General features: G+C 36.4%; 3 protein-coding genes across 3 annotated transcripts; all 3 read left to right on the top strand.

Moving 5' to 3' along the window:
* Positions 1–2,685: 2,685 nt before the first annotated feature.
* LOC138901870 (uncharacterized) lies at positions 2,686–6,433 on the top strand. The gene is made up of 6 exons (XM_070189666.1): positions 2,686–3,373; positions 3,654–3,927; positions 4,137–4,195; positions 4,522–4,737; positions 4,920–5,191; positions 6,077–6,433. The coding sequence occupies exons 1-6, from the start codon at positions 2,686–2,688 to the stop codon at positions 6,431–6,433; spliced, it is 1,866 nt and encodes a 621-aa protein (XP_070045767.1).
* Positions 6,434–11,451: 5,018 nt separating this feature from the next.
* LOC138901869 (uncharacterized) lies at positions 11,452–11,976 on the top strand. The gene has a single exon (XM_070189665.1). It carries the CDS (start codon positions 11,452–11,454, stop codon positions 11,974–11,976), a length of 525 nt encoding a protein of 174 aa, XP_070045766.1.
* Positions 11,977–12,267: 291 nt separating this feature from the next.
* LOC138901868 (uncharacterized) lies at positions 12,268–12,585 on the top strand. The gene has a single exon (XM_070189664.1). The coding sequence runs from the start codon at positions 12,268–12,270 to the stop codon at positions 12,583–12,585; it is 318 nt and encodes a 105-aa protein (XP_070045765.1).
* Positions 12,586–12,773: the final 188 nt, after the last annotated feature.

The raw sequence follows: 12,773 nt of genomic DNA, 5'->3' as shown, positions 1-12,773 counted from the left end.
CTTGAATGGGTAGTAGATAAAGTATTTACTATGACAATTGATAATGCGAGTTCTAACGATGTCATGGTTAAAGAATTATCCAAATAATTTACTTGATGGAACACTAATTTGATGGAAGGTAAGCATGTTCATGTGAGATGTATTGTTCACATCATCAATCTACTTGTTCAAGATGGGCTGAGAGAAGGGAGTGTGTCTGTGGAACGAATAAGACAAGTTGTCAGGTACATAAGACAATCTCTCACAAGATGGAAGAAGTTTAAAGAATGTTGTGATCTTGATAAGATAACTTCTAAAAAAATCATTATTCTTGGAATTTCCTACTAGGTGGAACTCCACATATTTAATGTTGAAGATTGCTAAAGTTTATGAGGAAGCCTTTACAAAATATTGTGATATTGATTATGGTTTGATGTCATGTATTTCTAACTGTATTTGTGAGGATGGACAACCTGCAGGTCCTCTTTTAAGTACTGATTGGGATAGTGTAAGACGTATAGTGAAATTTCTTAAAACAATTTATGAACTCACCTTGAAAGTATCAGGTACACTTTATATTACATCTAATGTGCATTTTCTTGAGATATGTTTTGTTGGATATTCTTTGAAAGAGTTGATGCAAAGTGAAGATGCTACCTTAAAAGAAATGGCAAAGAATATGAAAGAGAAGTTTGATAAGTATTGGGGGGATCCACAAAAGATGAACAAAATAATTTTTATTTCATGTGTGTTGGATCCACGCCACAAGTTTCAATCTCTTTCGTTTGCGCTTGCTGCTATGATTGGAGAAATAATAGGTGTTAAAATACAAAATGAGGTGAAGACATACATGGAATCTTTGTTCAATTTGTATGCAAAGAAGAATGGTGGTTCTGGTTCATGTCCATCTTCTCCATATTCCGATTCATGTCCATCTTCTCCATATTCCGATTCTTGTCCATCTTCATCCTCTCCTGGTTCATGTCCTTATTCTCCAACTTTATCTACTTCTTCATCATCGCTTTCAAAATTCATGCTATATTTCAAGAAGCATTATAAGGGTGAAGGAATTGATTCTAAAACAGAGTTAGATAAATATTTGGGCGAAGATATTGAGGAAGACTATGAAAATTTTAACATTCAGGGGTGGTGGAAGTTGAATTCACCCATATTTCCCACTCTTGCTGAGATGGTATGTGATGTGCTAGCCATTCTGATTTCTAGTGTTGCCTCAGAATCAGCCTTTAGTACCGGTGGACGCATACTTGATCCATTTAGGAGTTCATTGACTCTTAGATTGGTTCAAGCTATTGTGTGTGTCCAAGATTGGCTTCGGAACGAATCGACAACTCCAGTTAAAATTGAAGAAGATTTAGCTAATCTTGAATAACTTGAAGCTGGTAAGACTATCTTATTTCTTCTATTACTTTACTTGTGTTTAATGTATACTTATTTTATGTTTATTTAGATTATTTTTTGAAACTAATTTCTTCTATTACTATCTTATTCTATAGACTTTATTAATACTGGAAGAGAGCTTTGCATCGTTGAAGTGCAGAAATAAACAAAAGTCAATCAGCTTTGAAAGAATAAGTTAGTTGTTAGATTTTAGTTTTAATGATGAAAAATAATATAATTACGTTTGATGTAGGGACTCAAGGAAATCAATCAGAATCAAAGTAAAAAAGAAAGTATCAATCAAAGATTGACTGAAGCAATCAAGGAATCAACGAAGCAATAAAGGTCCGGAAATAGATAATCAATCAAAGCTGAAGGAAGATATCAATCAAAGGATGATTGAAGCCATCAAGGAGAGAAATCAAAGCTGAAGATAGATATCAATCAGAAGATGATTGAAGCTATCTACAATAAAAAGGAAAGAAGTACTAAAGGTTCGGCAAAGGCATAGCCAATACTGGAAATCCGGCGGATATCAAGGCTTAAAGATGGAAAGCTATCAAAGTCCACTCATCAAGGAAGTATAATGGGAATCAACCTTATTCTTGGAAAGAATCAATCTGTGATTCCTTTCAAGGATCAAATCTCTTGGGTTCGCAAATCTCTCCATACTCTAAGGCCTCCTAGAAAGTATATATACGATCGTTTCAGACTTGAAGAGATATACTTTGATCAAACCATTTACTCTCTCTTTGTTCTACTTCAAACAAACATTGTAGTTCTACTAGATCTGCTATGTAACAAGTTAGAGAAGAAAGAGAGAAAATCACAAGTAAGGCATTGTATCAAGAAAAGACGAGAGACATAGAAACTGAGCAGTTGGTGTAAAACTACACCATTCACTTTGTACTTAAGAAGCTCAATCACTGAAAGAAAACACACTTACAACCCAAGGGGACTAGACTAAGATTCACATTGAATCCGAACCAGTATAAAAACTTCGGTGTCTTTAATTCCTACACTTTACTTCTGCATTTTAATTCTGTACTTCTTACTATCTCGCTCTTATTTCTAGTCTACTAATTGGTAAACTAGTCAACTTATAATAACTAATTTTAAAATAAACAATTCACCCCCTCTTATACTTTCAATTGGTATCAGAGCTAGTCTCACTCTTCTTTGCTTAACAGCTTGTGAGAAAAGATCATGGCAAACCAAGGAATTGTTGGAGCACTCTTTCAAGAAGAAACATCACAAGTCAGACCACCTTATTTCAATGGATAATATTTTTCTCACTGAAAAGTGCGTATGGAAATATATGCAAAGTCATATGATGTCAAAGTTGGGCGTGTAATCAAGAAAGGGAACTATCCACTGCATGTAGCAGCACAACCTGTTGCTGATCCGGAAGATATAAATGAATATACATACGAGCAGATGGCAGTTTTTCAAGTCAATGCTAAGGCCAGAAATCTACTCTATAATGTTATAAGTGGAGAAGAATATAAAAAAATATCCAGTTGTGATACAGCCAAAGAAATGTGGGATAAAATAGAAGTCACTTATGAAGGAACCAGCAAAGTGAAAGAAACGCATATCAATATGTTGGTTCATGATTACGAGCTCTTACAGATGAAAGAAGGAGAATCCATTGAAGAAATATTTACAACGTTTAACAAAATCACAAGTGATCTAAACACTTTTGGTAAACCATATACAAGTGGTGATCAAGTTTGGAAAATTCTGAGAAGTCTACCTACAACTTGGCAGACAAAAGTAGTTACACTTGAATCACAAGATCTAAACAAATTATCGTATGATGAAATTCGAGAGGATCTCATAGCATTTGAAAAGACTCATCTCAAGAAAACAACCCAAGAAGAAAAGAAGAAAACAATTGCATTCAAGGCTACTACTGACATGACAGAAAATGACATTGACGATGAACTTGAAGCCCTCGAGAAAGAAATTGCCACGGTATCAAGGAATATGGATGGTCTAATAAGAAGATACAGAAACACAAAAAGAGGAAGAATATCATCAAGGCGAACCATAAAATACAATTAGTAGGACAAGAATGATGGAAAATGTTATGAATGTGGAAGATACGGACATGTACAAGCTGAATGCCTTGATCTAAAAAGAATAGTTGCTAGAGGATTTAACAAGAATAAATCCTTTGGAAGCTAGAGTGATGAAGACATTTCAGAACCAGAAGATATAGCAAAATCTGTGCTTCATGAAAATTCTAGAAAATGACATAAACAAACTTTCAGGCTGTTGGATAGATGAAGATGTTTCAGATGACGAATGCAAGGATGAAAATGAAAATTGTTTTATGGAACGAGGTGAAACAAGCGAGGTAAGATCCTATAACTGTGAAAAATGCAATGAATTGCAGGATATTCTTGACCTTACTTTAAAAGAGTCTCAAAAGTTGATGAATGAAATAAAGAGACTCAATAGGGAAAAGAAAGACTGGAAACTCAAGCTTGAAGCATGTGAAATTGAAAAGGAAGTACTTCAAGAAGAATTTCAGGAATTGCAAATGTAACTCAATGGCATGCGCAAATCCACCAGCCATAATTTTGTTAAGTCCAACCAAGCGACTTACAAGTCAACCGAAAAGGGACCAACCAGAACATAGTCCACAAGCACTAGTGGAAGATCCAAAAATGGATCACCTTCTGTATGTCACTTTTGTAATAAAAGTGCGCATAAATATTCCTTTTGTCGTTTTCAAAAATCATATGTTCCAGGGTAGATTTGGAAACCAAAGACAACCCTAATCTTAGTAATATTAACCAACAAGGTTGCAGTAACACCACATAAAGAGCCGCAAAGGAAAATGGTACCTAGATAGTGCGTGTTTCAGCCATATGACAGGTGACAAAAACCTGTTCAAAGAGGTCATTAAAATAAATAGTGGAAGTGTTGAATTTGGAGATGACTCATAGGGGAAGATAGTTGGCACTGGCACAGTCCCATTTAATAACAACTGCGATATCACAGAAGTCTATCTCGTAGATGGACTCAACTACAATCTGCTAAGTATAAGCCAACTGTGTGATTCCGGATATGAGGTAAAATTCAAGAAAACAGGTTGTGCTATTGAAGATGAGTCATGTAAAATAATCCTTCCAGGAAAAAGGTATGGAAATGTCTACATTCTTGATGGCTTCGAAAATATAGATGGTCATATCTGCTTAATATCCATGTCTGACGATCCATGGTTATGGCATAAGAAACTTGATCATGAAAGCATGCATCTTATAGATACACTATCCAAGCATGATTTAGTTATTGGTCTTCCCAAACTCAATTTTTCTAGAAGTCATGTGTGTGATGCATGTCAGATTGGTAAAATGACTAGGAACTCTTTCAAATTCAAAGACATTGTGTCCATATCTAAGCCTTTACAACTGCTTCATATGGATTTGTTTGGACCTACTAGAACTGCTAGCATAGGAAAAAATGATATGCATTTGTTATTATTGATGATTATTCACGTATTACATTGGTGATTTTTCTATCTCACAAAGATGAAACTTTGAAAAACATTGAGATCTTCTATAAAAGAGTTGAACGAGAAAAAGGATATCTTATTACATCCATTCAAAGTGATCATGGCGGAGAATTTGAGAGCAGAGCATTTGAAGAATTCTGCAATGATCAAGGATACACTAACAATTTCTCAGCCCTAAGATTACCTCAACATAATGGGGTAGTGGAATGGAAAAACAGAACTCTACAAGATATGGCTAGAACTATATTACTAGAATACTCATTGCCAAACCACTTCTGGGCAGAAGCAGTAAGTACAACCTGCCATATTCTCAACAGATGTCTCATAAGGCCAATCTTGAAGAAAACTCCATACGAACTATGAAAAGGTAAATGACCCAACATAAGCTACTTCCAAACTTTCGAAAGCAAGTGTTTTATTCACAACAATTGTAAGGAAAATCTTAGTAAATTTGATCCAAGAAGTGATGAAGGTATTTTTCTAGGTTATTCTATAAACAGTAGATCATTTAGAGTTTATAATAAATGAACTTTATCTGTAGAAGAATCAGTACATATAGTATTTGATGAAACTAACACTTCGGCCAAGAAAGGAATCATTGCAGGTGATGAAGATCAAAATCAAGAAACAACTCAGTCAAGCAATCTCCAAGAGTCGACTAGCAGGGTAGAAAATGTCACAGAGTCGACTAATGAAATTAGCAACAGTCAACTAGAAGCACAGATAGAGTCGACTACTCCTACAAGCATAACACGACCAAATGAATGGATGAGTGAACCAGAATATCCTTAGAAGTTTATCATAGGAGATCCAAGTGAAGGGATGAAAACCAGAGGAGCTCACAAGAAGAAGGCAAACTTAGCCTTGATCTCCCAGATTCAACCAAAGAATATAGACGAGGCTCTCAAAGATTCAAGCTGGGTTCAGGCCATGCAGGAAGAACTGGATCGATTTGATAAGAACCAAGTATGGAAATTGATGCCTAAGCATGCAGACGCTACTGTAATTTGAACTAAATGGGTCTTCAGAAATAAGCTCAACGAGGATAGAAAAGTCATAAGGAACAAAGCCAGATTAGTAGCTTAAGGATATTCCTTTTCACCAGTAGCTCGACTAGAGTCAATACGAATTCTTCTTGCATATGCATCCTTTAAGAAATTCAGACTTTTCCAGATGGATGTCAAGAGTGCCTTCTTAAATGGTTTCATTGAGGAGGAAGTATATGTAAATCAACCTCTTGGATTTGAAAACTCAAAGTTTCCTTATCGTGTGTATAAGTTAACCAAGGCATTGTATGGACTTAAACAAGCTCCACGAGCATGGTACGAAAGACTCGATTCATTTCTACTTGATCACGAGTTTATAAGAGGTAAAGTAGACACTATTCTATTCATCAAAAGATCTTTAGAAGGTAATCTTATTACTCAAGTTTATGCTGATGATATTATCTTCGGTAGTGCTAACCCCTTGTTGTGCAAGGAATTTGCAACGCTTATGCAAAGCGAATTTGAAATGAGTATGATGGGATAACTCACTTTTTTCCTTGGACTTTAAATCCAACAATCTGAAGAAGGAACCTTCATATGCCAGACGAGATATACCAAGGAGCTAATTCAGAAATTTGGCATGAGCAATGCTAAAGCTATTGGCACACCTATGAGCTCGGAAACAAATCTTGATAAAGATGAAAAGGGAAATCCCGTTGATGAAATAAAATATTGTAGAATGATTGGTTCTTTACTTTACCTAACTTTTCGTGAATTAGATATTATGTTCAGTGTTTGCAAATGTGCCAGGTTTCAGTCAGCTTCTAAGGGGTCTCATCTGACTGCAGTAAAGATAATTATTAGTTATCTCATTAGAACTACTTCTCATGTACTATGGTATCCACGCTCTAACAATTTTTAATTAGAAAGTTTTTTCAGATGCTGATCTTGCAGGTGACAAGGAAGACAGGAAAAGCACTAGTGCCACATGTCAATTTCTGGGAAAATCCTTGATTTCTTGGAATAGTAAAAAACAAGGATCCGTTGCATTATCCACTACATAGGTTGAATACATTGCCATCGGACAATGTTGTGCACAGTTACTATGGATGTCTTATCAATTGGGTGATTATGAATTATTTTTTAAACCTATTCAAATTGTTTGTGATAACTCTAGTACTATATGTCTTTCAAAGAATCCTGTGCATCACTCTAGAGCTAAGCGTATAGACATCAAGCATCATTTTATTAGAGATCATGTTATCAAAAGTGATATAGAACTGTCATTTGTTAGTTCCACTGATCAATTAGTTGATATTTTCACTAAGCCTCTACTAGAAGATATATTCTGTCTTTTAAGAGATTTACTTGGCATTATTTCTCTTAATTTCAAAATTTTGGACCTATTTGTCTTTTTAATTTCTTATTTGACTAATGTTCAAATTTGATTGTGTGTACTCATTTATGTATCGCCTCCATTTTCCCTCTCTTTTCACATCAATCGTTGCTTCCAATAAAGGAAAACCAATCATCATGACTCTTCACTAACACCATTTCCTTTCATATATTCAACCGTCAATATTTCCTTCTTAAACTCTAAACCCCTTTCTCTGACTTCGTCGTCTTCATCTTTCAGAAACCCTTTCTCTTAAAGTAGGTTCTCCCATGGCTAAACACCCCCAAACCCCTTCTGCTTCCACTAGAAAAAGTACTCATTCCAGAGGCAAACCCTCTTCTCAGCCCCCAAAACCCGTAGACATAGGATCTGACCACTCTGAAGGTTTTGCCTCTTTACAGGTAGAACTTTCAGACTACTCTCATTTGGGAAAAAAAGCTCTAGGAAAAAGGTCCATGGAAGATCCTCCTGAAACCCTTACTCCTAAAAAATCCAGAGTAGACCTTTCAAGCTCCTTAGAATCAAACCTCAATTTTTGGGATTCCCCAAACAGGGATTTCTTTCTTGCCCTAAAAAAACAAGCCCATTGCTCATGGCAGAATTGTTGATCTTGATGTCATGGAAACCCTCAACTGTAAGGTAAAGGATCTTTTTGCTTTTCAAGGTTGGTCAAAATTCCTCTCTTCACCCCCTCCTAAAGTCTCTGAACCTTTAATGAAAATGTTTTATGTAAATCTTCGCTCTAGTAAGCCTGATAGGTTAGAATTCTTAGTTCTGGGTAAGCGCATTGTTCTTGATTGTGCTACGTTTGACTCAATTTTCTCGTGTAAATGCTGTGGTTTTACAATGCTTTTCAAAAACACTTAGCCTGATGATTTTGAAATTTCTTGTGATCAAGCAAAATGCTATATTACTGAGTGCCCTTCTGATTCTCTCCCAAACCAGTTAGGTCCTAGTGATGTTAACTTTGAAACTCGTATCTTAGCCCACATTATTACAACCACTCTTCTTCCTCGAACTGGATCATTCTCTACCTTCTCTCAAAGAGACACCTTTCTTGTTTATTATCTTGTGACCAAACTCAAGATTAAGTTATCCTCTTGGGTCATAAATTTTATGATAGAGAGTGCTGATGATCCCACCAGTTTGCCTTATGGTATGGCCATCTCTTATATCCTAGAAGCTCATAATATCTCCATCTCAGAATACCCTCTTGTCTCTGTGTCAAAATCCTTCAATTCTATGGCTTTTGATAGTATGGGGTATATGTGTGTAAAGGGCACTTGGGGTAAAGAAGCAGGACAGTGAAGTCAAAAGTGTTAAGCCTAACTCCAAGGTCAAATCCTCTGTCTCCCTTCACAGTGTAAGTGATCCTGCTATCATTGAAAAATTGAATTTCATTGACAACAAGCTGACCAACATCCAAGAACTTCTTACTGCCACTTAGTCCACTGTTGGTGACATTCACACAATTTCGTAGGAAATATGGTCACACGTCTCCAAGATAAGGGTCAGAATTCAGAGACTTGGAGAAAATGTAGTCAATGCCTTCAAGGAAGTTCTTGAAAGGATTGATGGGGTCACCGTTGAAGTAAATGCCATCTTTGATCGTCTAAAGGAGGCCATCTGCAACATTCTTACCTATTTACTGCGTCACTAGTGGTGGAAATCTCAAACAATTTTTTGTGTTTTGCGATTTTGGATCGGTTAACCAGTCAACTGGATGATTTTTATTTCTTTTATGACTCTGCGTGCTTATCATGCCATCCTTAGTTATATTGCATGTTTAATGGTTATACACTTTATTATCTGCTTTAGTGGTATTCCCTCTTTGCTGATGTAAAAAAGGGGGAGAAAAAATATAACTTTTGCAGGTACATGAGTCGACTAATTGAGGGGGAGTCAACTGCAACCATTGAAGGGTCGTCAACTTCACCCGTTGAGGGGGAGTAAAATTACAGGAAAGTTAACTGGTGTTTATACATATTATTTTGTCATCATCAAAAAGGGGGAGATTGTTAGATTTTAGTTTTAATGATGAAAAATAATATAATTGTGTTTGATGTAGGGACTCAAGAAAATCAATCAGAATCAAAGTAAAAAAAGAAAAGTATCAATCAAAGATTGGCTGAAGCAATCAAGGAATCATCGAAGCAATAAAGGTACAGAAATAGATAATCAATAAAAGATGAAGAAAGATATCAATCAGAGGATGATTGAAGCCATCAAGGATAGAAATCAAAGCAGAAGGAAGATATCAATCAGAAGATGATTGAAGCTATGAACAATAAAAAGGAAAGAAGTACTAAAGGTTCGACAAAGGCATAGCCAACACTGGAAATCCGGCGGATATCAAGGCTTAAAAATGGAAAGCTATCAAAGTCCACTCATCAAGGAAGTATAACGAGAATCAACCTTATTCTTGGAAAGAATCAATTTGTGATTCCTTTCAAGGATCAAATCTCTTGTATTCGCAAATCTCTCCAGACTCTAAGGCCTCCTGGAAAGTATATATACGATCGTTTCAGACTTGAAGAGATATACTTTGATCAAACCATTTACTCTCTCTTTATTCTACTTCAAACAAACAATGTAGGTCTACTAGATCTGTTGTGTAACAAGTTAGAGAAGAAAGAGAGAAAATCATTGGTGAGGCATTGTATCAAGAAAAGATAAGAGACATAGAAACTGAGCAGTTGGTGTAAAACTACATCATTCACTTTGTACTCAAGAAACTCAATCACTGAAAAAGAATACCCTTACAACCTAAGGGGACTAGACTAGGATTCACATTGAATCCGAACCAGTATAAAAACTCCGGTGTCTTTAGTTCTTGCACTTTACTTCTGTATTTTAATTATGTACTTCTTACTATCTCGCTATTATTTCTAGTCAACTAATTGGTAAACTAGTCAACTTATAATAACTAATTTTTAAATAAGCAATTCACCTCCCCCCCCCCTCTTGTACTTTCATTAGCCTTTCTATTTATGTGATGTTCTGCTTTTATATTGATTGTCTTTGAAAATTTGTGTGTTCTGTTTACGAATCCTCTTGTTTTTGACAATTACAGTGTTGCTGAACTTGAAAGCGAGCCAGGATTGAGTGGGATGGCCATAGAAGTTAGAATTTGGAACTCTTTTGTGTAATTTATTAATGAATTCTTGTTGAGTATTTCAGTTTATTAGACATTTATTTGGATTTAAATTAATTTTATTTTGCTATGAAGATTGTGATTTGTTTATGTAATGGATTCTCCACAAGAATCGGGATTTGCAACTTTCCTTTTCTTTTGTGGATTAGTTTTGGTCAGAGATGAACTATGTTTCCTGCACAATTTACTGTTGCTTCCATTTTTGGCCTTTTCCTTTGTCCCTTTTATGCTAGATTAGTAATTGGTGTCCTCATATTAACTTTTCTACACCAAATATGATTTGGTCAAAGACAAGCCATCCACGTTAGAGTTGGGGGATTTATAAGAAAAAGTTGTTGCCATCTACCAAATCTGTTTGCCTAACCAATACCACGTATGGAAAACGCAAAAAAGGATAAAAGAAAAAGTCCTTAATAATACGTACAATCCGATCCGAAAATCTGAAATATTAATCGATCCGAACTTTTAAATCCTATCCGATCCGATATTAATTTGGATAGGATTCGGATTGCATTTTGTAGAATCCGAAATCCGAAATGTGCTAAATCCGATCCGATCCATGCACAACCCTACCTCCAGTTTCAACAATTTGAAATTGTGTACATTTCTCAAAAGGCTATAAAAGAACAAGCGTTAGCAGTCTTCTTGGCAGATCACCCTATACCTGATGATTGGGAGCTAACTGACGAACTACATGATGAGGAGGGTCATTGAAGTTCAACCTCTATGGAAGATATACTTTGATAGTGTTGCACATCGCGAAGGAGCTAGTACTGGCGTAGTAATTATCAACTCTCAAGGCGAAGTTCTGCCCTACTCTTTTACTTTGGCACAACTCTGCTCTAACAACATTGCTGAGTGTCGAGCATTAATACTTGGTCTTGAAATGGTTGTCAAAATGAAGAGGTTGCAATTATTTGGTGACTCTCAATTAGTGAACAACTAACTTTTAGGTAGTTACGAGGCCAAGAAACCTAAAATACGCCCATATCATGATTACACTAAAACATTAATGGGGTGGCTCGGTAATGTGACTATTCAACATGTACCTAGAAAAGAAAACCAGAAGGCTGATGCTTTAGCTGCCCTAGCTTCATCGTTAACATATCTAGATTTAGAGCAAGTTACTATCTGCCAAAAATGGGTAGTACCGCCGCCAAATGAGGGTGAAAGTGAAGAAAATGAACTCGAGCATCTTGTCGCTATTTTTGAAATTGAGAAGGAAGAATGGAGACAGCCCATCATTGACTACTTAAGCTATGGGATACTTCCAGAAAATCCGAGGAGAAGGACTGAAATCCGTCGTCTTGCACTTCGCTTCCTTTACTACAAAGATACTCTATACAGAAGGTCATTCGAGGGAGTACTCTTTCGATGCTTAAGGGAAGATGAAGCATTCCAAGAAGCAAATTTTGGGGTATGTGGATCACACCAGTATGGACCAAAGATCCACTTTCATATAAAAAGGATGGGATATTATTGGCCAACGATGGTAAATGATTGCTTGGACTATGCTCGAAGATGCAAGGCTTGTTAATTCCAAGTAAATTTTATCCATCAACCTCCTGAAGTGTTGCACCCGACTGTTGCATCCTGGACGTTTGACGCTTGGGGATTGGATGTTGTTGGACCACTGCCAAAGTCATTTGGTGGGCACCTATACATCTTGGTTGCAGCTGACTACTTCTTAAAATGGGCTGAAGTTGTTACTCGTAAGGAAGTAAGGAAGGAAAATGTTACAAGTTTCATCTAAGTAAACATTATCTATCGCTTTGGCATTCCTCATTACATAATAACAAAAAATGGCAAGTCGTTCGATAATAAGTCGATGAACAAGATTTGTGAACTCTATGGCTTCAAGCAATGTAAATCTTCAATGTACAATGTTGTCGCCAATGGTCTAGCCGAAGTATTCAACAAGACTCTATGCAACTTGTTAAAGAAAGTCGTCTCCAAATTCAAACGGGATTGGCATGACCGTATGGAAGAGGTTGTGTGGGCACATAGGACAACTCACTGCACGCCAACACAAGCGACCCCTTATGCACTCGTTTATGGAGTCGAAGCCGTCTTGCCACTCGAGCGTAAAATACCTTCACTACTATTAGCTATTCAAGAAGGGATCACTGATGAAGACTATGCTTGACTTCAATTAGCAGAATTGGAGGCCCTTGATGAGAAGATGTTGGAAGCTCAACAGAGTCTTGAATGTTATCAAGCTCGATTGTCTCGCGCCTTCAACAAAAGAGTTTGCCCGAGATCCTTTCAAGTAGGAGATCAAGTCCTTGCCGTATAAAGACCACTTCAAATCTTTGTTTTCGAGAGGGATAATCA

The sequence above is a fragment of the Nicotiana tomentosiformis genome, chromosome 11 (genome assembly GCF_000390325.3).
Source record: "Nicotiana tomentosiformis chromosome 11, ASM39032v3, whole genome shotgun sequence".
In the NCBI taxonomy this organism is placed as follows: Eukaryota; Viridiplantae; Streptophyta; class Magnoliopsida; order Solanales; family Solanaceae; genus Nicotiana; species Nicotiana tomentosiformis.
The sequence above is the reverse complement of the archived record's forward strand: the minus strand, read 5'-3'. Positions and strand labels throughout refer to the sequence as shown.

Excerpts from the sequence above, each read along its gene's own strand:
- LOC138901868 (XM_070189664.1), top strand. The coding sequence starts at position 12,268 with ATGAACAAGATTTGTGAACTCTATGGCTTCAAGCAATGTAAATCTTCA.
- LOC138901870 (XM_070189666.1), top strand. The coding sequence starts at position 2,686 with ATGGAAATATATGCAAAGTCATATGATGTCAAAGTTGGGCGTGTAATC. Across the intron at positions 4,196-4,521 it reads TATTAACCAACAAGGTTGCA|GAAAAAGGTATGGAAATGTC; the intron begins GTAACACCACAT and ends TAATCCTTCCAG. Across the intron at positions 5,192-6,076 it reads ACCACTTCTGGGCAGAAGCA|ATGGATGTCAAGAGTGCCTT; the intron begins GTAAGTACAACC and ends AGACTTTTCCAG.
- LOC138901869 (XM_070189665.1), top strand. The coding sequence starts at position 11,452 with ATGGGGTGGCTCGGTAATGTGACTATTCAACATGTACCTAGAAAAGAA.